Raw genomic sequence first — 25332 nt, 5'->3', positions numbered from 1 at the left:
TGGTTAAAGGAGAGATGGTACCAAATAAGGATTATGGTGTTCCTGTCCATGCAGAAAAAGTACATTTATTCAGATATGGTACCCTAAGCATTTACACTTCCTGCACCATCTCTATGGCCTATACATTCTCACCTTAAGAGGGTATGTTTTTTTCAACCAAAAAGACCAGACCAGACCGAACCATGACTTCTTCCTTCTTGATCTTCTTCTCAAAGTGAAGCTTGTGGCATCTAGTCGACTGAATTTACTTTCCAATGAGCAGAAAGAATCTGTTTTTTGGTATCATAACAATGGCTTCAAGGGAGTAGAAAAGTTGGCGTGTTATGCAGACTGCACAGTCACCTGGCCTGTGGTGGTTTGCTCGTACTCAGCACAAGCCTCGGGCGTGTCTTCCTCACTTGGTGGAACCAGCTGCCAAAAGAGAGGCAAATACTTGTCCCATTCTTTCAAGATAGCAGCGCCTTTGGTGCTCCCAGTTTTTTCCTGGATGTAGTAAACAACTCATACGTCAAGATGCACACGTTAATCTTATAAACTTGAAACCATTCAAAAGAAAAATGAAAACATGAAACTTGCAATGATTTCAATATTGGGAAGTCACATCAAGATTCTCCTTTTATGTTCTTATGAATGGTGTTTATAGTTTTGGCTAGTAATCAGATACTCCCTTCAAACTAAGTTGAAGGGGTTGTTTGGTTGGTTTTCCATCAAGTCCTATATGGATAAAGTTGTCTCAGTAGATTAATTTGTCTATATTGAGGGGAGGTTTTTGTTTGGGAGGGTTTTTTCATAGATTGAAAAAGCGTGTTTTTTAATTGGGAGAGGCATATTTGAAAAAACTTGGTTTTCTGCATAAAGTTCCCCTCTAGAAGCTTATTGAATAAGCCACTTTTTGTATAATTAAGTCACTACCAAACAGTCATATATAGCTGATGAAATAAGTTGTGAGTCACATTAAGCTCATTAAATTGCTAACAAACAATCCCGAGTCAAATATGCAAACACCCTTTTCTATCCGTCTCTAAAAGAGCTCTTGTACAATGGGGGAGGTTCCTACATATATACTAGTTCAATGGTTCATGTCTAGCTGATGTAGGACTCCAAAATGCCTCCTCAAACGAGGCTAGGTGGTGCTAGATACTGGCTCTGATACCATGTGAGGATATGTAAAACCCCCTTTATATCTCTCTCTGAAAAAGCCATTATAGAGGGGGGGTTCCTACATATATACAAGTTCGATAGAAAAACATTCAAACTTCCTTGGAATAAACGACAACTTCATGTGCTTTTGCGTCTATTTGGTGTAACACGGGTTAACAACACTTCAATATTATATGCAATAAAATGGTTTCAGAGCATATATGCATTTTGTACTTACAACATGTGCTTCTATAAGGCTCTTGAGCTGCATCTGCCCCACGGGTGCAACTACTCTTTGGATCTTCACAATTTCTTTATTTATCTGTCGTAGTTATACAACGGAAGATTCGAGTTTTAGAAACTAAAGGCAAATTGTGAGTTCTGGTATGAGTAAAAGATCAGCAGTGTAACAAAAGTGTTGCATAGAAACCTTTGGAATGAGAGTATCATCATCATCAAGAATATACGCCAAACCACCAGTCATACCAGCTGCCACATTTCTACCGACTCTACAAAAGGCGAAACCAATCAAATCAAATTCTAGTTTCCATCACTTCATAATACTCCTTTTACCCCAGAATAAGTGTCTACATTTCTAGTTTAGCTTGTCCCAAAATAAACGCTAACTTTCTAAAATAAGCGCCTACTAGTACTCTCCAATTCTACCCTTAACTATGAGATGCAGAAACTAATTACTCCCTCTATCATAAAGGCAAAATTATCATTTAGTAAATTAAAAAGTGTGATAATTATAAATTTCTAAAACTCTATCTTTTTCATTGTGTACATTTATTTGGCAAAATAGTTGATTAAAGGCAAAACCCGCCTCCAAGGACACTAATGTTGGGGGACCTATCTTGTATCACGCCCCTTTGCCAACTGAGCTACACGCCGAAGGCATTGTGGACATTTATTTTGGGAGGATGGAGTAGTAATGACAACTGCAGTTCAAGTTGCGAAGAACATGTTTAACTGTTTTGGGTGAATTAGGAGATAAATTTCTTAAGGGAGCGGTAGAGATGCTTACTTCCCGAGGACGATGACACAACCTCCTGTCATGTACTCGCAACAATGATCTCCGGTGCCTTCCACCACTGCTTGAGCAAGAGAGTTTCTGACAGCGAAACGCTCCCCGGTCTTGCCTCTAACAAAAAGTTGACCTCCAGTTGCTCCATATAAGCACGTGTTCCCAACAATGGCAGCTTCCTCCGGGATAAACCCAGTCTTTTCAACGGGGGTCACAACCAATTCACCACCAGCCATACCCTAACAGAAAAAGATTCTCAACGTTATGCATGAATGACCATTTCCCAATATTTCCAACCAAAAGAATCCAATATACCCACCTGAACGTGGGTACTGGGGGTTAAGATATACGCAGACTCGACCTCTACCCAAAGAGTAGAGCGTTTGACATTAAAAAACAAAGACTACGAAAAAGATAAACTTGAGATAAGAAAAGTGGATATGATAACTTTTGGATAGCTGGTTATGAGTAAGTAGCAACATACAACAGAAGCAGGTACAAGAAAACATTGTTGCTACAAAGTAACTAATGTCAAAGCAGTTTATTCTAGACTTCGATTCATCACCTATTTCTCTCCAAAGTCGGCCTTGGTCCCCATCATAGTTTAATGGCTAAAATATGATATAACAAAGGCAATGTAATTATTGGAATACTAATTGGTAATCAAACCTTTCCCACGTAGTCATTGGCTTCTCCTACTAGTCGTATGTTCATTCCAGGTGTAAGGAAACAAGCAAATGATTGTCCAGCGCTCCCTTCAAACCTAGACAAAAAAAAAATTATAGATGATGCTAAACGAGATGCATTTCATAGTATAAAAGTTCTCATATTAAAACTAATTACATATTTATTTTTAAACTTAAAATATTTAAATTATTATAAAATTTTGAACTAAATAAATTGTACCAAAAAAATTTCATTTTTAATTTGACATCAATATCAATATATTTTCTTTGAGTTCTTTTACCGGCCCTTCAATTTTAGTAAGGCATGTTCAACCACCACTTGTAATTTCTATTTTATTAACATTAATTTCGAATTTTCTTTTTTAAAGAGAAATTCTATTAATTTTCCATTCTCGGTTTACAATAACATATTGCATCGCACGCATACATAACTAGTAATTATAAATACTTCCTATCAGAAGCAGGGTCTTACGTGATGTTCAGTTGCCCAGCAAAACCAGTATCTCCATACTTCTTTGCAACAGCACCCGCTACACGGCCACAAACAGCACGATCTACATTGAAAATCTTGAAGGTTTTATTCACCACCTTTTCATTTTCAATCGCATCTGATATCTGTAGACAAAAGGAAACACACATATAACGTCAGTACTTCCAACTAGATCTTATATTGGATACAGTCACATAATCTGGACTCAATTAAAAAGTAATTTGGCAAACATCGTTGTTTTTAAAGAATTACCTCTGCGTCAGAAAGCAAAATGTCATCCAGAACAGGACCGTTACTATGAACCTCCTGCTTCCGAATAGTACTGCTGCTCCATTTTGGGAAACCAACATTCTGAAAACGAAAAACGAGATGTTAGCGTTTTTCTCTTGAGGACAAAAATGCAGTTTTGAGATTGTAGAGGATCCACAGCATACATACAGAAAGAAGATAGCTAAGATCGAGATGCTGAGTTTTCACTAATGAAATATCTCGAGGTCTTAATAGCTCTGTGTGTCCAATAATGTCGTCAAGCTTTTCGTACCCCAGCTGAGCCAACGTGCTTCTAACCTGTAAATATAATATTTATTATCTTAGTGATGGATTGTAGGATAAAAATTCAAACTTGAATACTTGAATGGAAATCAAATACTAACAGCTTGATAGTAGCAGAATTTCAATAGCTATAAACACAGAAAAAAAACATCGCCAGATTATAGCTTCTGAGACTCTTAGAAGGCAGAAATTACCTCTTCAGCAACATACAAAAAGTAGTTCACAAGGTCACCGGGGACACCAGGAAAACGAGCTCGTAGTTCTTCTCGCTGAGAAGTAAATACGGTTAAAGACAATATATTAAGTCCGGTTTTTTAAATGCAATCTGATACATTGAACATTGTAGGCCATTACCTGACTGGCAACACCAACTGGACAGTTATTTGTGTGGCAAATACGAGCCATGACACATCCAGTAGCAATCATAGCAATTGATCCAAATCCATACTCATCAGCACCCATTGCAGCAGCCATAAGGACATCAACTCCACTTTTAAAGCCACCATCGACTCTAAGAATCACCCTTTCTCTAAGACCATTTGCAATGAGAGTCTGCAAAAGATGGTTTATAGAAACTAAATTTAAGTGACATAACAAAGATTAATCCAATGATTAAATTTGGAAAAAGGATCAAAACAAACCTGGTGTGTCTCGGTGACTCCAAGTTCCCAAGGACCACCAGCATGCTTAATTGAACTTATGGGACTGGCTCCAGTTCCACCGTCATGCCCTGATATCTGCAAAGCAGGGTAAGATTGTCAGCAATGATTATTCCCGTGTTCCTCTGTTTCCCATAGGCACAAAGCTGGTTGATTAGAATATCATTGATATCAGAGGAAAAGACATCATTTTTGGTAAATAAAAATAATGACACGTTAATTGGCCAAATAAGTTTGTTGTAGGGTTTTCATTTGGTGTCATCAATCAATCGGTCGATTAGGTTCTGGTTTATGTTTATGTCAGTTGCTTGCAACATGAGTTTTATAGGTTTAGGATTTTGGCGAGACAACAATGTGGAGTAGTTCATGTAAGTGGGTATGGTTCCTTTATATGACCATTTCCAATTCTCTTAAGGTGTATATAAAAGCATTGGACTTACGAGCACCCTGTTGCTAGAAAAATCTATTAATACTTTATTTTATGTTAACTTCGATTTACAAGTACTATGAATTTCTTTTATTTTATATTTTAATGTTAAAATTCACTCTATTAACATTATAATATAAAAGAAAAGAAATTCATATTACTTGTAAATTAAAGCCAACTTAAAATAAAGTAGTAATAGATTTTTTCAGCAACAGAATGCTGGTACTTCCGATGCTTTTCTATACACCTTAAAGAATTGGAAATGGTCATATAAATGAACAATAACCACTAGATTAACTACTCCACATTGCTGTCTCACCAAAATCCTGAACCAAAAATAAACCCTATAAAAACATGTTGCAACCCGACGACATAAACATAAACCGGAACCTAATCGACCGATTGATTGATGACACCAAATGGAAACCCTACAACAAACTTAATTAGCCAATTAACGACAAAACCAAAATAATCTAGAAAGGAATTTATATAATAAGAACAAAATAGAACAAGTTATGTTCTATGCCTTCACCCTCTAGAGCGGCCCCACCGAACCGGTCCCATGGCCATCATGGGGAAGGTAAATTGCATGTGCCAGGGGCAGGTCGGTGGGGCCTGGAGTCGAACCCCAGGCCTCCCACCTCCTTACATGCCAGGCTAAAGCAGCGGGGACAATAAGAACAGGTTAAGTTCACTGATTTTAACATATTGCAGAAGACTGATTTTTTAACTTCCATGGAATTGCCTTATGTTTCTAACTATAGGATACCATTAGAGCTAAACTTGACAGAAAAAAGTTGAGTACCTGTATGACGTCAGCATTACCCTTTGCAACTCCAGAAGCCACCGTGCCAATTCCAGCTTCAGCCACGAGCTTGACAGATACCTTAGCCTTGGGGTTGATCTGTTCATCGCATAAAATCTCAGAACTCACTATTCTCATCTTTTATAGATGTAATAATTTATTCTGCAATGTTTCACATCTTCACCTGATGAAGGTCAAAGATTAACTGCGCAAGATCCTCAATAGAGTAAATGTCATGGTGTGGAGGTGGAGAAATAAGAGGGACTCCAGGTTTTGAATTTCTCAATCTTGCAATATATGCACTGACTTTCTTCCCTGGCAATTGACCACCTTCACCTGGTTTTGCACCTTGAGCAATCTTGATTTCTATCTGATCAGCATTCACCAAAAATGTTGGTGTGACACCAAAACGCCCTGATGCAACCTGAAAGACACAAATATTAAATTAGTTGTTTGTTTTTGGAGTTTTACCTCTTATTTAACGCTTATGTCTTACCGAATGAGAGGTTACAGATACAAAACCACTTGTTTTTTTCCCTCTTACCTTATTCTTATTAGACAAGAGGTTAACCCACCTCTTATTGGATAAGAGCTTACATACATTCAACATTATAAAATTCTGAGGGGTAAAATAAATAATAACACCCATTCAGAAGTTTCTCAATTTACAAAACAAATAGTCTTTTTTTTATTCTGCTTTCATACTTCAGCACCACCCTTATTAATAATAAATGAAATAAGACTTCACACTTCAGCACCTCTTTAAAAAAAACATAAATGTTCTTTATATTCAAGGAAACAAGAGAGTGGCTTTTAGATGGAATGTCCATAATACTATGATGATCCAAACTCTACCCTTTGGGGTGCATACATCTACCCACAAGTCTACCTCTGTGTGGGATATATTGGTTCGTTTGGTTTGGTTAAGCACCAAAAAGAACTTGTGCATAATGTGTAACCTTGTAAATTTAAAATAAAACAACAATGGTATTCATATCCGCAAGGAAAACAAAACCCCATACATATGACGAAAATTTTGTATGAAGTTGAAAGGAGACCCAATAAACTTCTTACCTGCTTGATGGCACTTGTAGCAGTATCACCGTTTTGAAGACCTTTAAGATGTGGCAGTGTGGGAGAGTATCCATCAACAACGTCAGAAAGTGGGGTCCAGCGAATGGGGTCCTGGTGATAGTTATCAAATATATATACATATATATCAAATGACCCATTGTAAGAGGTAAAATAGATCAATGATATTCATGTATGTACAGAACATGTAGAGAAGGATACCTCACCACCTTCTCCAGAATTAGACTTCCCTCCTATCCTATTCATTGCAATGGCAATTGCTTCATGGGTTTCCCTGGAAATAGCCCCTAGAGACATACCACCAGTACAGAAACGCTCAACAATAGATGCAGCAGATTCCACCTTTCCCACTGGAATCGGGGAACGCTCACTCTTAAATTCAAACAGATCCCGAAGTACCTATGGTTTAGAATTGACAAAACAGCTGAGATCAGTATGGTTCACTGTTATCGGGCTTAAATAATGTTGTAAAGAATATCACCTATTTTTAACTAAGGTATATCAGTCATACATACATGCTGAATGATGTTAATCTTTGGAACTTCTCCCCATATTGTAAAAACCAAATTAAGGTCGATATATCAATTTGTGCCATTCATTTGGTAGAAACTCAAACAAGACACTGGAATAACATGCATAGGTGAATAATAAGAAGAATACAGGTGATAAAAGAAACAACAATAATCCGGTTGAAATTATGAATATTACTTACATTGACAGGTCGGTTGGCCAAATGCTGTTGGTAAACTGAATATGCACTCTCACGCTTTTCACGAACAGCTTTATGAAGCAGTTTTGACATCTCAGGGTTGTTCCCATGATATTCCCCTGTTTATTAGACAAAGAAACACAAGTTACAACTCTAAATCTCGTAACTCCAACATTGTCTTCATGGGAACTTGTAGCAGTGTCTCTATTTTATGCACCCTCATGCTTTTTCTTGCTTGTGTAATTTTTACTTGCATTTTTTGTATCTGAAAACTCCTACGTTGTCTTCACGCCAACATCTGCTTTTTCTAGCTTGTCTTTTAAATTTTTTTGTTCAATTTTTTTTATCTTTGGGTGCATACACAGAGTGAGAAAGAAAGGATCTTTAGAATAGTTCAGCAAATACACCTTACAAAAGGTGTTATAAAATATGCTCTTAAATTCACAAAAGACCAATGCCAACCTGATCCCCTCTTCTCCCTAAAGAATGATCATATAAAGCAATAAAACCACTTCACAAAGGAAAAATATATTCTCAAACCTGTCACACTTCCTCAACAGTCCAAAAAAGTTACGGTACACAAAAGATGGCCTAGATTAATGTAAATTAGCAATTCTGGCATATTTCTTTTTCATGCCATTGTATTAATCAGTAAATCATATGTTTCCCATGTGAGCTACTCAGGGGACCTTCAGGAAGTCAATAAGCCACCACCTAACTTGTCACTCACATAATTTTCCGATGTTTACACATGAGAAGAAACAAGCCCCATACATAAGTATCCAATAGGTAGAGTGTCCTTAATGGTGAGGGTTGTATAAACATTTAAACAGGGAACTGAAGGTTAAGTTAGGGAATCGTAACAATATCTTTAGCTAGGGAGTGCACAACTTATTTTGCACAAGTCATATTATTACTTAGGTTTTAAGTATGCTTTTTATCAAAATAAACCATACGAGATATCAACATTTTTATATATACCTCCTGGTCTCATTTGTATAAATCCAAAGTTTTCAAGTCTTTTAGCCGTATCCTCAGAGAAAGCCTTCACCCAAAATGACAAACTCTCCCTTGCAAGCTGCGAAAAAGATACCAAACTTCAGTACAATAATCCCTAGATAATTATCTAATATATCATCATGCAGTATGAACCACCAATTGTGATTATGCTTCAAAGTGCAGTAACATCAATACCAATATCTCAGTGTACTTAATGGACAATAATGCCTTACTAAAAACTTATAGAAGTTGAAAGACGTGCTCTTTTAAGGAATACTTGTCCAACAAATTTATGTTGGACAGTATATCAATTAGCCTCTCAAATACTTGCACAAGGAAATGTAACTAACATAAACTAATTGAACATGAAAAGATGATAAAAACTCTGAAATGCTGACAATTTCTACAACAGTTGAGATATTTGGGTATTATAGAATGAAAATTTCTGCACTTCAGAGATTAGAGAAACAGTGGACAGGGAAGAACAAGAAATGGAGTAAGTCAAACACTTGCATGATTGCAAGCAAGTACAGTCAAACTTAAGCTGAATTGAAGAAAAGGTTTGCTCTTGGGCATTATATTACCTCATCAAATGTCAATCCACCAATTTTTGAGACACTCCCAGTAAATGCAAGATCAACCACCTCTTTTCCCAATCCATAAATCTCAAATATCTGTGCACCACAATAACTATATCCAAGAGCTTGTTAGATTTCACAAGTTTGAGTAAAACAAAAATTTGATCAGGCAATGCACATGTGAACTATAGGGAATATAGACTGTAACAAGTAAAATAGCTGGAAGTGAGCAAATACCTTGACAGCAATGATATTCCCATTTTGGATAAAATCTTCATTAGACCAGCATTAACCGCCTGAATATCAGCAAATAAGTTCTGTTACCATATGATATAAAACAACAAACAACTTTCACACTGCAAAAAGTAAAATCACCACCAGGGTGCCAAGGCAAGTTAAAGATGGACTATATAATAGATTATTGGAAGAAAATAAAATTACTACTCGTAGTTGACTACTTTAGTAATAACATTATATAGTCAATGAGCTTTTAATTTATTTCATGTGGTCATAAGCAGTTAAACACATGCATACCTCCCTGCTAAAGGAGGATAAAATTCCCAAAAATGTAAGGCATCTAACTTTTGGCCAATAGTCACGAAACGCTGATCGCAACTTGAGAATAGATACATGATACAAGGATATATTAGAATAGTAACACATGAATGACGTCCAAAAACTACAAAAAAGGAATATCTGAAAAGGCACATTGGCAAACTACTGCTCATTTCAAGGCATGCATGTGATGTCATCTGTTAAGGAACGGCCATGTTCCATATTGAACTTATGAGATTGCATGATATAAAGGAATGACCATGTTCCATATTGAATTTATGAAATTGACAATAATTAAACAATGGTTGAGAATTGAAGTGAATGAACGATAGATGTGGTTAATTCAAGCATATCATTACATGATATAGATACAAAAAGGATGTTCCTAATTGAATGACGATTAGAAACTGAGACCAAGGGAAAGGCGACTTCTCAAAATGGTAATAAAATAGCTGATTGAATCCCTTCACCAAATGAACGCGACTGCTTTGAGATCAACCAAAATGAAGCAAGTGACAAGAAATTTTCCAGATTAGATGTGTCTTAAAGAAGCATATAATCAAAGGAAGCAGCTTAGATAAATAGCAATAATGATCTCTCTGGCACACAATTATCAAGTCCAAACCTTGCGGAAGTTATTTTGACCCTTTTCGATTGAAACCATTTGCATCTTCCCATTTCGCATAAGGTTTAATGTTTTCTTGCTCAAGCGCCATTGTCGACATGTCTCCAATGCCAAGTAAGGACAGACAGCACTACAAATAGTAATTCAACAACACATGAATTTATCATTTGGGTTGCAATGAAATGCTAAAAACAAAGAAGGAATTTCTAAGCAATAAAGAGTAAAGGAAACAGCACATTTTGATGGTGTTTTAGAGGATTTCAAAATACCTTGCACCATATCCAATCAAACAAGCAAAGTGATGTGTACTGAAGCATTGAGCAGTGTCGGCAACAATTGAAGCAGACATCCGCAGTCCATTCTGTATCAAATGCTGGTGGACGGCACCTACAGCAAGAAGTATCGGAACAGCAGGACGAGTGGGTTCCTGGAAAAGAACCAACAAAGATTCAAAGGATAACATTAGGACCTGAATAAATAGTGAATAATACACAATCAGGTTGGCATGGCACCAGAATAGCAATTACATTAACAGTTGCCAAGATTTTCTAAACCATTTGTGACACAAAAAGGTATATGGAAAGTAAATGTATCCAAGTGAATTTGAAAGATGTTATAGGAAGGAAGATATGCATTCATACACGCACATTAGGAGAGAAAAATGATGAAAATGTACAACAGTCCTCTAGTATAACACAAATTACTAAATCATATGAACATATATATACAGTGCTTACTAGTTCATCAGATCTGTCAGAGAGAACAAGTAGCTGGCAACCATTTCTAACAGCTTCATCAGCTGCTTCACAGAGCTTAGCCAATGTCTTCTCCAAGGAACCATCAAGCCCCTTCCGTATGTCAAAAAATGTTGGTATAATTTGCGGTTTCAAATGTGGATCCTTAAATAATGCTTCGAGCTCGTTTTCATTAAGTACAGGGCTGGACAAGGTCACCTGGGCCAAAGATATTAACCATATAACTTCAGTCAAAGAATAATATCCATACTATTTTTATGGAAAAGGATAACAGAGGAAATAACTTTAAGAAAAGAACATTGTGTGGAAAACTTTGATGGAAATTATATTTATTGAAACGAAGATCTTTTTATTGAAACAAAGATTAGCCATGTCATGAATGGACAATTTACCTGAGAAGCATTCTCAGGTCCAGCCTCTAATATGTTCCCACGCTTACCGAGATTGACTTCAAGAGACATCACCAATCCTTCTCTAAGTGGATCAATCGCAGGATTTGTGACCTGGAAATAATTCATAATGAAACCAAATACATACGAACTAATAAAATTGGGCACACTCAGCATGCATGATAAATTTTGTCAACTGATTCTACTTCAAGATTAATTCAGTGAACAGCAGCAGAAACGAACTAAATCCAAAATTTACATCTGGTTTTGTAAGATTGATCCTGCTAAGTTGCAAAATACATTACTTGACATTGCCCGTGAAAATGGTTCAATAGGTAAGCCAAGGTACCCCCACTAGAAGAAAGACCCATTATTCTAGTTCATGGTTTATGGGTTATAAATGGATATTGCACATGGGTGCAATGCAATGAAATGTTCCTTTCATGGTGCTGTTTGGAAAAAAAAAAGAATATCACTGAAATCTTTTTACCTCTGTCCAGACATTGACAACCATTCAAATGTTTCATGTCTAGTTCTACCAATCTTCAAATGGATGAATTTCTGTATGTTTTTTTTAAATTATCACAAATAGAAAAGAATCAACTAAGATAGACGAAAAAAAGATGATGTTAGAAACCTGAGCAAACCGTTGTTTGAAATAATCATAAAGCATATGTGACTTCTGAGATAATACAGCCAAAGGAATATCATCTCCCATGCAAAATGTAGGTTCCTTCCCTTCTGAAGCCATGGTCTCAATAATCATTTGGACATCCTCACTGGAGTAACCATAGGCCCTGTTGATATCAAAATCAATCATAAGCCATCCAAATTGGATGCAATAATACAACATAGTGTAAACCTTCGCTCACAAACAATATGTATGATTACTTTGTATTAGTGTTAAAAGGTAACTACTTTCATCAGATCTAGTAATCAGTATCCACTCAATTCAGTTGAGACAGGCCCAATATGATTTTCCACTTGCTATGTTTATCATTATATAAAATCAATTGGTTAGATCTCTTGTTCTAAAAAACTTGAGTTATAAGGGAAACATTTATCATAACATAGCACAAATGATAGTGCAGCAAGAACCACCTTGATTGCAAAAGTTGAGATCAAAGTCATATATGAGTTGGTGATATGCTACCAGTAGCCTCTTGTCTATCAATGTTATTGGAATAAGGAATGACGAATATTTAATGTTTTAAAAAGTAAATTTGGGATGCTACGCATAAAAAGTTGAACATTTCAATATCTTGGTGAACATGAGACTTCTAACATGGTGCACAAGCTCCAAGATCTCTATGATTGTCAACATCCATTTGCAATATCATTCTATGCTTCCATATTTGCCGAACACATTTTAGGACTTCTGGATCGTTCAGAATCCCAATACCTTTAATTGATTAAAGCCAAGAATGACAGTATGCCAACATAGTTGACATACAACATAGCAGTAGAGTCATTCATAGCTGACATGTCCATTGGTGCAATCAAGAAAGAAGGGCAGCCCAATACTTTATTTCGAGCAATACATTACTTCATAGTGTAGTAGATAGTTTTTAATACCAACTTTCGATCGATTAAAGTTCAAGGTTGACAATCAGCATGATGGGATCATCATAGCTATTTGGTCCATCTAATGTTCTTTTTCTACATCAGCCTTGAGCTGCTCTACCTCTACATGTTTATGGCAGCCTAGTTTGACGCATATCACCTTTTGCAGAAATTGGTTTCAGCTTATGTTACTTCACAAGTTCATATCATCTCTTGATTCTTAGGTTACAGTAAGAACAGCAATTAGAGTCATTAATGTTTGAGGTATTATTACTGTTTGGTTATGACATCATAGCATGAGGATCTTACTGCTTTTTATGTCACGGCTCACTGAGTCACTGGTGTAGCTCAGTGGTGTAGTGATCAGCGAACTGCCTTCTCCAAACAAGCTCGTGAGGTTAGATTCAAGCTATTTAGCCTGGTTGTGATCTTATAATCAGTTCAAGCTTGAAGATACAAGTAGCCATGGCCACATACATCAGAATGGAAGCTAATCGTGTGAAATTGATATTGAACATTCTGTCTGCTAAATTAAGCTTATCAACAAGTTTGTTGACTTATAGTCGCTTAATTATCACCACTTGCATTTGTTGCCTCCGGATGCTACAGTGCAATTTGCAATATGTATCTTTGTGCAGACCATATTTTTTATGGTAGCTTTTACATAAAAACTATGTTGTAATACGAGTTTCAATCAGAAAGCAAGAATGATGCCAACAAATTTCAGAAATCGACGGTAGGAATTATTCCCTTCCTGTTGTGCCCAAGAGAAAAAATACACGGAACAGGAGTAAAGAGCTGTCACTGGGAAAAGGAAAAAGGTCTTACTGTTGGTAACGTAATGTTGTTTCGTTCTCCATAGTTGGGGATGAGAGATAACTTGCAGGCTCCAATGCTCGCATCTTTTCAGCCAGCCACTTTCCATAAGGACTTGATAAAGCAACTCTTTTCTTAACCTCGGTATTCTCATAAACCTGTTTCAGTATTATCAAAAATTCACTTAATAGATCATTTCAAAATGTTACGTATCTGCATCGATGAACATGATTCACACAAGTTTCCTCTATTTTACACTGAAAAAAGAAGGGCTGACGATACTACAACTGAAAAACGACGAGTGAATACTTATTGTCCTTCATTTCAATTGAGTTCCAGAAAATATGCTTTTAAGTCTGAAAAGTAATGAGGTGGCTCTAATATTAACGTAATGACACATTTAGCAGAAGTGCTCTGTAACAAAAGAAGCAAAGATTGTAATACAACATACCCAACCATATAACTTTGATAGATACGTTTAAGAAGCTTCATTTTTCAGGCTACATACTTTTTAAACACACATGTGATTTTGAAAATGTGATTTCATCAGCAGTCCCAACTGAGACACAAATTAAAGACACAATCTTTGTACAAACCTGACCACCAACAAGATCAACAGTTATCATCATCCCTGGACCTAGACGGCCTTTCATTGTAACTTTTGAATCATCAATTGGTAGAACTCCGACCTACATTGAGAAACAAGATCCGATAAATTAAAAAAAGCTAGGGGAAAAGAACAATATGAAGAATCAAAAAGAAACAAAAAGAAAACACGGGTGAAGCATTTGTCTAAATACGTCATCCGGTGGTAAAAGTGCATATTGTCAAAAATTAGGATAGAAAGAACCATTATTAGTGGGGTAGAACCTTGAATATGTAGTATATCATATGGTCTTATGTGAAATTGTGGTTACTATGGTTACTAGACCTGACCTCTAACTTGAGGAGTAGAGCGGCTATTTCTGTGAAGACCCTTGGCTTGTGCAAAATGTACGAAAAGAAAGAGCTCAATTTTTTGAAAGAAAATAAGAATTAGAAATAAGAGATGCTATGCTAAAAAGTGAAAATGCATTAGGAGTAAGCAATGATTGTCAAGATGTGAAGTCTCTAATATGTTGGAATGTACAAGAGATTTTCAGTGGTAGAATAATTCAGAACGGTGGATGGTACATGATGAGTCCAAAGTGTTCCAAAATTTCATACGGATACCACTATCATCGACATCCCAATCATTATCGTGGAGTTCAGATGATCATTAATCAGACAATGGCCACCTTTAGACAGGTTTCCACCATTGAACTAATTGGAATCATAGAGTTCTATCAAAATCTTGAACATAGCAGAAAATTAAATGAAGGCAGAGAAAAGACTCCCTTCACATCTTCTCAGCAGCAATATAACCAGATGCTGAATAAGAAAGAGAATTGAAAACAAAAGGGATTGGGACAAGGACAACTGGGTGAAAGATTCAGGAAACAATTACAGGATCTGGTTTGAGGTGTCTAACCCTGAAATAGGTAATTGACCACCCTGGAAGAGGATATTGCAGGTCAGCAGTGTTGCAAGGATGTGGTACCAGAATACGGGTGTGTGATAATGGATACCGGGATTCAGAGATTATATAAGATTAAGGATATGGAGGTGCACATTCATTCGAGTGTGTGTATATACAAGTATAAACTCTAAAGCCAAATCAATGAAAGAAAAATATGATAAAATTTCGTCTCTTCTATTTTTGTTTTTAGCCTCGTCTAATTTTGAAAATTGTGAAATTGCATCTCTTTTTAGTAAAAAGAAAGATCAAAATCTCCTCATGCACATTGCCATTCTTGTCCCTGTGAATTCATATTCAATAATTCAGGGGTACGGTCAACGCCCCATGGGGTGCACACCCACCCGAAATGGCGATTTAGCAACTTAAAACACCCCTTCTCCCTAGCAGGTCAGAACAGATACATGAACCAGCCAAAAAAGGAACCAACTGCCAACCACAGGAACTGGTTAAAGCTGAAATGGATAGTGGGTGCTGGTAGGAGCTGCAGACAAAGATTGAAAAAGCAGAACAGAGTTGAGGACTGAGCAATGACAAAGCTAGACAAGAGAGGGATAGCACCCAAGGTCATGACTGTGATGCAAACATCAGAATGGAGACAGTAACTATGACACATGAAGTTGATATTTACAATTTACAAACAGCTAGACAATACACTAGTAGGAGCATTATGAAGCAAGTCTTAAAACGTTAATGAAATCAATAGATTGAAACCTTCGCCAGGCAGTATGTGTTGTATACATTTTGTCTCTCCATGGGAATGGAGGACAAGTCAACTCAGAGAGAAAGTTGAAAGATATATTGTCGGGTTTGCTTTCAAAAACACTTACAAATACCTTTAATGTCGAAAACTCACCAAAATTATTTATATGCATGCATAAGCATTGGGATGTGGTTCAATTTTAACTCAATTTTTGTAGAATGTGCCATCCCAATCTTCATAATCACCTATCTGGATTGTGTCCAAATTCTGTGTCTGAACTGCATGTAAATATTTTAAAGTGAAGATTCAAAATAGACACGCACCTCGGATGCAACATAGACAACATTGTCTGAAGTCCGCCAATATCTAGCAGGCCGAAGTCCATTACGATCAAGACAAGCTCCAACTGTCTTCCCATCGCTGTCACATTATTGCAAGCAAGAAAATAAGAGCAAACTCATAAGTAGCAAACTAGAGAAAATAACCAACAACAACTGAAATTTTATTTCTTCTACAAATTAAAATTTCTGCATGTTAAACACAAAATAGGCAGTCCAAGTAGAGCATATTCAGAGAGATTAATGAAGGAATTAATCTCCAAGTTGATGAGACCACGGTGATAATCTAGTGCCAAGTTTCACCTCCCTCCCCCACCCCCTGGCCACCACCTTGATAATAACGAAACCCTCCTTGAATTGGTTATTTTAATTAATTTGGTCCTTTCTTCCACTTCATTTGTTATGCGGTTTTTCTACATCTGGTTATCAAGGCACAGACAAGTTGGGTGTAAAAGAAGGAAGGTTTACAGACATTTAAGTGTATCGAGATTTTCCAAGACAAGTTTTTGTTTGAGTAATATATAAGCATTATGTCAAATAAAAATAAAATTTACATCTAAATAATGGGTTCCATGTAGACAATTGAGAAAATAATTAAACAAGTAGTTGGAAATCCTGAGAAGTTTACAACTAGTTACCAAATGTTAGAAGAAATATTTATTTCGCAGGGCATGCCTAAAGTTTATTACAATAAACAAAAAACTGTGCTTACCAGTTACCATGAAAGGTTATTTGTTGTATAATGCACTATGCATGGCCGTATATTTCAAACAATACGACAAAGCTTTGAACTTGTCAAATGATCAAAAAAAGGAGTTGGTAATAAACTGAAAATAGAAATTCCACCTGAAAAGAAGTAAAGCAGGTCCATCCCAAGCCTCCATTTGACCCTTGTAATAGTTGTAGAAATCAATAACCTAAAGAGAGAGAAACTACTATCATCCCCCAGGAATATTTAGCAAATGCTGGATAAGCTCGTTCTGACATAATAGTTAGCATAGCATTCTTGACTTCTTGTTCAGAATGTAAATTCTCAAAGATGAGAGATATCATCTTATCATTCACAATTTCAAAACGTACTACTACAGATGATTTCAAGAACAAGAAAAGCAATATGAAGTTGATGATTTCGATCAATTCAAACTACATGTTCAGCATCCATACCTCGGGATATTTGATTGACAAGGTTGGATGATTCTTGTATGCCTCAGGGACAAGAATCATCATAGCTTCCTCAGGAGTACGGCCACTTCGTATAAACAACTAGGAATATCAACAGAAAGAAGTTTTATCAGTGGAATAGATATTAATAATAAAATTACAAGCATATGTAAGGGAAAAAAAACAATAAACAAATAGAAGAATATGCAGCAGCAATATAATTGGATAAACATTAAAACTGGTGGCATGGTGTGCCTTACTTCTGCTGCACTGTCAAGATTCGCAGAGTCGGAGGCCTTGGAATTTCCAAAAGGCCGAATTTCATTTTCACGACCACGCCAAACAGGTGACTGCATCGAGTTTTCTCGAGATTGCATCCAGTTTAAGTTTCCCTGCATGAAATTTGAAAAACCCATGAAAAGAATGTAGAGCAATTGCCATCTCAGAATAAAGGACATTTCAAGGCATTGTGACCTGTATGGTATTGATCTCTCCATTGTGACCCAAAAGCCTCATTGGTTGAGCAAGTGGCCACCTAGGACTCGTATTTGTGCTGTACCTCCGGTGGTAAATGGCAAAAGGGGACTTATAAACATCGTCCTGGAGATCATAGTAAAATTTTCCAAGAACCTCTGAGCGAAGCATTCCTTTATAGACTATGGTTTGATTTGACAATGAACAGAAATAAAGTTCAGTTCCCCAAGTTTCCGAACTAGCTGCTCTTTCAATCAGTTTACGACATATATATAGTTCTCTCTCAATATCATCAGCGTCATCTTCCTTGATGATTCTAACGAAAACTTGCTGTATGTTGGGCATGGTTTCTCTGGCATAGTAACCAACTATAGAAGTATTTACGGGAACAGACCTCCACGCAAGCACCTCAAGACCCTCTTGATTGAAGATATTAACAATAACTACAAAAACATCCCAAACGAAATCAGTTAATACTTTGTGAATAACCAATTTAGAAGCACAAATTTACAGGAAAAGTGTTAAGATGCTTCAAATAATCTTGATTATCCTGGATTGTTTAGGCAAGAGTGACTTATTGTTCTAATCACATTTCACTGAGTTATAAAGCAATTCAACACGCTGAGTGACGATGGTTAATGCTTGGTCTGAAGTATGAAAGCCAATTTTGCTGACACCTTTAGCACTTGATTAATATACTCAACTCCCAATTATTTGCAGTGATCTACATAGACAATTTTCTGAGCTGTGTAAAAGCCTACTGCTCCATTAAGCTCTGCTGACTCTGAAATCTCTCTTATCACCTTATGCCAAAGGTACAATGGATAAGAAGCAGCTTCCTGGTAACCAAGAAAGTATCGGAAGCCATGTCCCGAATTAATACTCCTCTCTCACATCTAAGATAGAATACTCATTGGCAACAAACAAGAATTCCAAGAGATCCTGCACCATCATCTCTAATATGTGTGCAAACAGAGTAATGAAGTGGGCCACTCAAAGAAAAGGAGGTGCACTAACGGAATTTTTTTAGAAAATATCAAGATATCATGTATTAAAAGCTGGAGCAAGTTGCATTGTAACTATTCAGCAAGAATAATAGTGGATTCTAATATTTTTAAGTTGGTAGCACTTCAGAAGATTTAGTGTCATGAGGGAAGCATTTCTTTATATATCCTTTCTTTGTATATAAGTTTATAGATAGTGGTTGATTAGGTCTATGTTCTATGTTAAGTTGGTAACTCTTTTGAAGATTTAGGGGCCGTTTACCAAACGTTAACCAGTTAAGCGCTTACCGAGTAAGAGTCACTACCCCATTTAGCTTACCGAGTAAGATTTTCCGGACAGCAAAAAAGGCATAGTAAGATTGTTGGTAAGCGTCTCTTACCCATTAAGCGCTAACAGGGTAAGAATCACTACTCTCACTTACTAGGGAAGATTCTTGGTCCGTGCCATGCTCACCCGGTAAGGTAAGTGACCTGCCAGGTGCTTACCCCATTAGTGTTTGGTAAACGACACCTTAGTTATATTTTATATTTCCTTTCTTTTATTCATATGTATCCATATAACCGGTGATTAGGATTGTCTTTCCTAATTTAATACACACCACATATAGGAACCCCTCCATGGATAATATTGGAAGGCACAGCCTTCTCCTCTTACCAATCATACACCATTCGCTTTCCATCCAATGCTACACATAACACATATAAGGCACATAATAACTTAAATAGGTTTTAGAGATAAGCTATGACCATAATACCCTTCTATGGTTAGTTTTTCAAGCAAAAAATTCAATTTAAAAAGTGTTTGCATTTTTTGGGACAGAGCAAGTATCCATTATCATTCTTGTCAAGAACTATTGCGGTCAGATCATTAATTGATTGCACTTCAGCTTTGTACTTGAAAAGTTGGGTCCAACATGAAGTTTTGAGGTGTCTTGTTCAGCAGTTTTCTGGTATAGTTGTCTGCATCATGTTTAGTTATTGCCCTCATTGTCTTGTTTCATCTTTTGCACTAATTTTCATTTGTGTTTTACAGTTTTACTTTGATAAATAACTATCTTAAAACCTAAAATGAACTTCCTTTATTCGAAGAAAGTTATTAGTGGCATATAGTAGCTGCATGTAAAAAAATCACTGTATTGGGTAAAGCATCCAGCATAGTTTAATAAATTACTTTCAAAGAAAGCAGTCAGGACTCAGGAGTAGTATGGTGACTTGGTAAATAACGATTGCATGCAGGGTAATTCTACCGACAAGGCATGTTTCTCTAAGGTGGGGGATGAGAAAATGGATGGCATAAGATTGGTATGATAAAAAAGAGGTATCCCCTCTTACTATCTATAGAGGATCTCTTTATACACACACACACACACACACACATATATATATAAGGGCTTAATCATTTGAGAATTCCAAAATTTGTGAGATCCGTGAGAACTTCTACCTTAAGGTTATGTTTCACATGATTTTTTTCATCTAAGTATAGTATTTAATGTATTCATTAACATATATTTGTTTCAGAATGTGATTGTTTCAAATGTATTCGGTTCACAATGTGAAACTTATTTACGTGTGTGTGTAATCTCCCAATCGGCAATATCCAGTGATTGAATTTTGCTTGTATATCCGAGCTTGACTCTTTTGGCTCGCCTTGCAAGGATATGCATTATTACACCTGTTTTTCACCATGCTTTGCTTTTCTCACTACCCTTCTGAATACAGTCCTACATCAGAGGTGTCTCAATCAAGGTGCATTCTAACCATGTTTTCCTGTTATTGACATTTGGAGTGTTTGTCTATAGTTTGAGATCATAGCTAACAATCATAAATGGGTTATGAAAATCACATAAAAGACTTCTACCAATCCATGTACTATTTACTTCATAAGAAGATCATGACTAACCAGATTTGGCCTGTTCCATAAGCTCTTCATCCTTCGGAAGGAAAACCATTCCAACCCCTGTATGCAATTTATCAAAGGAAGCAATCCCTTGTTTTTCAGCCCAATCATTAAAAAATTCCCATGGAATTGAAGTCATCAACCCTGAACCATCACCAGAATCATTATCCGCCCCACAACCGCCCCGATGTTCCATGCAGCCTAGAGCTGTAAGTGCATCCTCAACTATCTGATGAGAACCCTTGTTGTCTAAATTGGCAATAAAGCCAACTCCACATGCCCCTCTTTCTGCCAATATGTCTTCCAACTTCGCAACCTACATAACACATCATATCAGTGAATACATCATTTCAAGTGCACAAGGTATAAAAATAATCTGTATAGATAAGGAAAATGAAATAAGAATCAAAAAGAGATGAAGGCCAGTGGAGGACTTGGATTTTGCATGTATCAAACTAGATAAAGATTCGTCTAGAATATTTTTATTGGCCTGGTTCACCCTACCAGCCACCTAGCAGCAAATGATAACATTGCAACTTTTTCACAACTCCTTCAGTCTACTTCACTCCTGCCTCAAGAACTCAATAGCAAATATGAACACCAACAGAACATTTCCACCTCAAGTTACTTAACCCCACTCTGTTAAATAGCAGACATGCCATCTGTGGCAGAATTGCGACCATGAACTGGTGTAAGGATAAGAGAATCATCAATCATTTGGGCTTTGTTTGAAAACCTTCCTAACAGTAACACATAAGAGTGGCGAAAAGAAAAAAAAACAGGAAAGAACCCTTAGAAGTAGCTTTCTTGCTTTGCTCCCTTAATGAATCCCATCCTAGATAACTTCAGAAAGAAAAGAAGCATGAAAAGGAAAAACATCTACAGAAAAACAACTTTTATGATGATATCAAGAAGGCATGGAGATGGATAACCATCTTCCTTATACTCCAGGTCCCCAAGGATGAGCATTCTTTTCTCAATTACGAGTGTGGTTCGGATTATACCTAGAGGGAAGAAGTAGAACAAGGCTTGTAAGAATTTGTTATGGCCCTTCGATACATATATACAAAAAGGGAGTAGAACTCGATCCATAACACGATAACGATTTCCCATTATTCTTAGTATCCCACTGAGAGTTCATTGCAACTCTTCTAGTTTCCAAGCATAATTCCTATTTATTTCTTTGGTTTCACTTACTTGTGAATTTATCATCAAGTGCATGTTTACTAATATAAAGGATCAATTTGTATCTTACACTACATTCCCCATAGATCACAAGAGTATGTTAATCACAGTTAACCCAAGCTTTTTACTTGAGCATTCAACAATAGTGAACGCTGAACATAGACATGGAGCCCTAAACTCACTTGTCAGAAAGTTTCCAGAAAACCCCAAATAGGTGAAATCCAGTTACATTATGTCACCTGTTTCATTGAGCACGGAAATGGTAAATCACAGAGAAAATGTTAAACAAACTGAACCTCTCATAGTAGAAACTAGAAACTACTGTTAGCATCCATTCTAAACCGCAGATTAATATTAGTGTCCGATAAATTTTCAGGGGTTTACACCTGGTCTCAATCTATCCTCCACCCGACTTCTTAAACAATATGTGATGAGCTTCTTAATACAGACTTGACTAACTGATTTTGAATATCAAAACCTGTATAAACTTCATAATCAAGTCTACATGCACTGATATGCTACTTACCATTTCCCCCCACATCACATAATTCGTCACCCTTTCTCCTCTGCGCAATAAACCAAATACACTAATATATTCCCTCATGACTATTCATATAATATTAGCCCACGTCCACTGTAGTCCATAAGCTTGCTAAATTTCTTGAAACGGTCACAACCCAATACACTAACATCTCAAAGGAGACTTGAACCCACAACCTAAAGGGTTGTAGAAATTTAGATACTACCAGACCACTAGATCATAACCATTGCTAAATTAGGTCTAGATTCCTGGTAGGCAATGGCTCTGGTGCTTGTTACGACACATGAATATACAATTTCACATTATCCAATTTAATGGGAAAAAATTGATTATAACCCTTCAAGTATTATGACTTATAAGAGTAATTTGACTACTAAACTACAAGTGACTTCAATAATCTGACATTATACATCATAACCGCTTTTTACCACCTATCCTGTTCAGCAGTTGTTTCAGCCAAAATTTTACATTTTAGTTAGCGTTCACCCCAAATTTTACTCTTTTACACATGGGTGTGTGTGTGTTGACCATTCAGAATAAAAGTCAAGCTCTTATACGATAAGCCAAATATTATATCTTAGCTTCAACACATGTTAGTGGTTCTCAAAGAGCTTTTTCTTCATACACTTGGAACAGATTTTCACTACCAATGGGCTATTCACAAACTTCTACCCATGTTTGTATGTTTAAGCAAGTTATAGCTCAGAAACAATATTTCAGATTCTCAATCTATTCAACTCTTTCATTTTGAAAAACCATGAGATTCAATTTATCTGCATAGAATGGTATCTTGTTCGTCCAATTCACTTCCCCTCTGTCAATAAAAAAAGAATGATCTGCGTGGAACTACGAACACAAAAGAAATAACATTGAATTATCAAATGAAACAATCAATGAAGCTGAAAACCCAAAATCACACCTTCTGTTTAACATGAGAGGATTGTTGGGAGTCAACGTGATCAAAATCAAGAACCGATTTGATCGAGTACGACCAGTTCCTTTTCTTCGAGAAACCACCAACACTCTTGACACTAACACCAGTTCCCAGTAATCTCCGATTACTTCGTTTAACGCCCAAACCCACAAAATCTAGAAACAATAAGTCTCTTTTGGTGGCAAAAACAGAAGTGGGTTTATGATAGTAGCCATTAACATGAGCCAGAGACTGAAGAGACATGCTATTGAAACTTGGAAGAGATAGAACAAGGGGTTACGAACAGCATGTAGTTGAAGGTGTTTCAAAGAGGGAGGGAAAAGATCGTGTGGAGAATGAGAGGAGAATGGAGAGATGTGAAGATAAAATGGATGGAAAATTGGGAGCCACCCGCGCCTCTATCTCCCTTTTTTCCAAACTTGTTCTTGGTTGATGTTTACTTCATGGCTGTGCAGGGTGGACACATTTACTCTTGACCATATGTTGACACCAAAGGCCATCATCACTCCAAATTATACCATGCCCACACAAACCCATTGATCAACTCATCATGGCCTACAATACTTTCGATTACGAATCAAAACCAGTAATTTTTATGAAATATCAATTCGGATGTTGTTTAAATCAATCTTTTCCACTTAATTTGGGATAAAACCATAATTTTTCCGGATGTACGATCAAATGTTCATACAGTAAAACACATTTTTTATTAAGGGGTTGTTTGGATTGCTTATAAAAACAATTTATTGACTTATTCCGATGTAGCATCGGTAATAAACACTTTTGAATGTTTGGATAAACAACTTATATCAGTGTCAAACCGGTAATAAGTAGTTTTTAAAGAAGTTAAACTATTTTGATTTATAGTAAATTGATAATTACTTTTGTAGAAAAGAATATGTTGTTTCATATAAGCAATCCCAAATACCCCTTAATCTAACTATTTAAAAAATCTCATTTATGTTTGTTATATGTTACAAATTTGATTTCAAGATATTTGAAAGCACTCTTCAAAATCAAACAGATGCATCTTTTAGACGCCTAATTTTTTTTCCCTCACAATAACCGAGTGAGCGGGAGCAAAGGAGCCCGCTCAGGCCTTGATAGGTCTGCCCCTACGTTTGAAAATGTTAAAAATGTATTTTCTCGATGTTCACCAGACCAAAACGAGTTTGATTAATTTATCAACGTTTCTTTATTGAAATGATGATTCGAGTTCTTTAAATAAAGCAAGATGTAAACATTTTAGCATTTTTATTAAAGAGTATGGCTTTTTGTAATGTCCCCATCGTACCAATCTCACATCTCTCCTGGAAAAGTAAATTGTACGTTTGATAGTTGATGGTTTTAGAATCAAACCATAACTTTCTACTCGTTCTGCAAGAATGTCCACCTTCTTAGGGGTTGTTTACCCAGTAAGTGCTTACCTATAGGAGTCAACACTATAATTTACCTTGATGCGTAAAATTTTAGTACATCAAAACTATCGAATGCAACAATTTACCGGGCAAGCACTTACCTGGATAAGAGTCGTCATCTTCACTTACCAGGTAAGACTTTACATCTTTCCCATTGCTCTTACCCGGTAAGATTTTTGGCTCTTGTCATGTTCATCCGATTAGGAAATTTATCCGGTAAGCACTTACCAAGCAAGCGTTTAGTAAACGATCCCT

At 36.5% G+C, this 25332-nt stretch overlaps 1 protein-coding gene across 1 annotated transcript; it reads right to left on the bottom strand.

The window, feature by feature from the left end:
- LOC112512315 (ferredoxin-dependent glutamate synthase, chloroplastic) lies at window positions 1-24054 on the bottom strand. Its single transcript, XM_025118193.1, has 33 exons — window positions 23645-24054; window positions 21003-21315; window positions 18099-18541; window positions 17885-18016; window positions 17628-17726; window positions 17310-17380; window positions 16449-16545; window positions 14464-14556; window positions 13880-14025; window positions 12126-12285; window positions 11492-11602; window positions 11082-11297; window positions 10614-10771; window positions 10345-10474; window positions 9402-9460; window positions 9171-9276; window positions 8569-8665; window positions 7591-7706; window positions 7080-7277; window positions 6861-6971; window positions 5971-6210; window positions 5787-5885; window positions 4537-4632; window positions 4250-4447; window positions 4090-4164; window positions 3782-3910; window positions 3596-3694; window positions 3326-3468; window positions 2837-2930; window positions 2168-2406; window positions 1571-1649; window positions 1379-1462; window positions 1-483 (listed from the first exon to the last, which is right to left on the bottom strand). The coding sequence occupies exons 1-33, from the start codon at window positions 23900-23902 to the stop codon at window positions 322-324; spliced, it is 4851 nt and encodes a 1616-aa protein (XP_024973961.1). The 5' UTR covers window positions 23903-24054; the 3' UTR covers window positions 1-321.
- Between the last annotated feature and the right edge of the window lie 1278 nt (window positions 24055-25332).

This window comes from Cynara cardunculus (assembly GCF_001531365.2).
Source record: "Cynara cardunculus var. scolymus isolate 2C chromosome LG 5, CcrdV1, whole genome shotgun sequence".
NCBI lineage: Eukaryota > Viridiplantae > Streptophyta > Magnoliopsida > Asterales > Asteraceae > Cynara > Cynara cardunculus.
Note: the sequence above shows the minus strand (reverse complement) of the source record. Positions and strands in the feature narration are given on the sequence as shown.

What these genes read in the sequence shown, in the direction of transcription:
- LOC112512315 (XM_025118193.1), bottom strand. Translation starts at nt 23,902, where the DNA reads ATGTCTCTTCAGTCTCTGGCTCATGTTAATGGCTACTATCATAAACCC. An exon ending in TCAAACAACGGTTTGCTCAG is followed by an intron (nt 11,603 to 12,125) that starts GTTTCTAACATC and finishes AATTATTTCCAG; the next exon opens with GTCACAAATCCTGCGATTGA. An exon ending in ATTCTGGAGAAGGTGGTGAG is followed by an intron (nt 6,972 to 7,079) that starts GTATCCTTCTCT and finishes AACTATCACCAG; the next exon opens with GACCCCATTCGCTGGACCCC.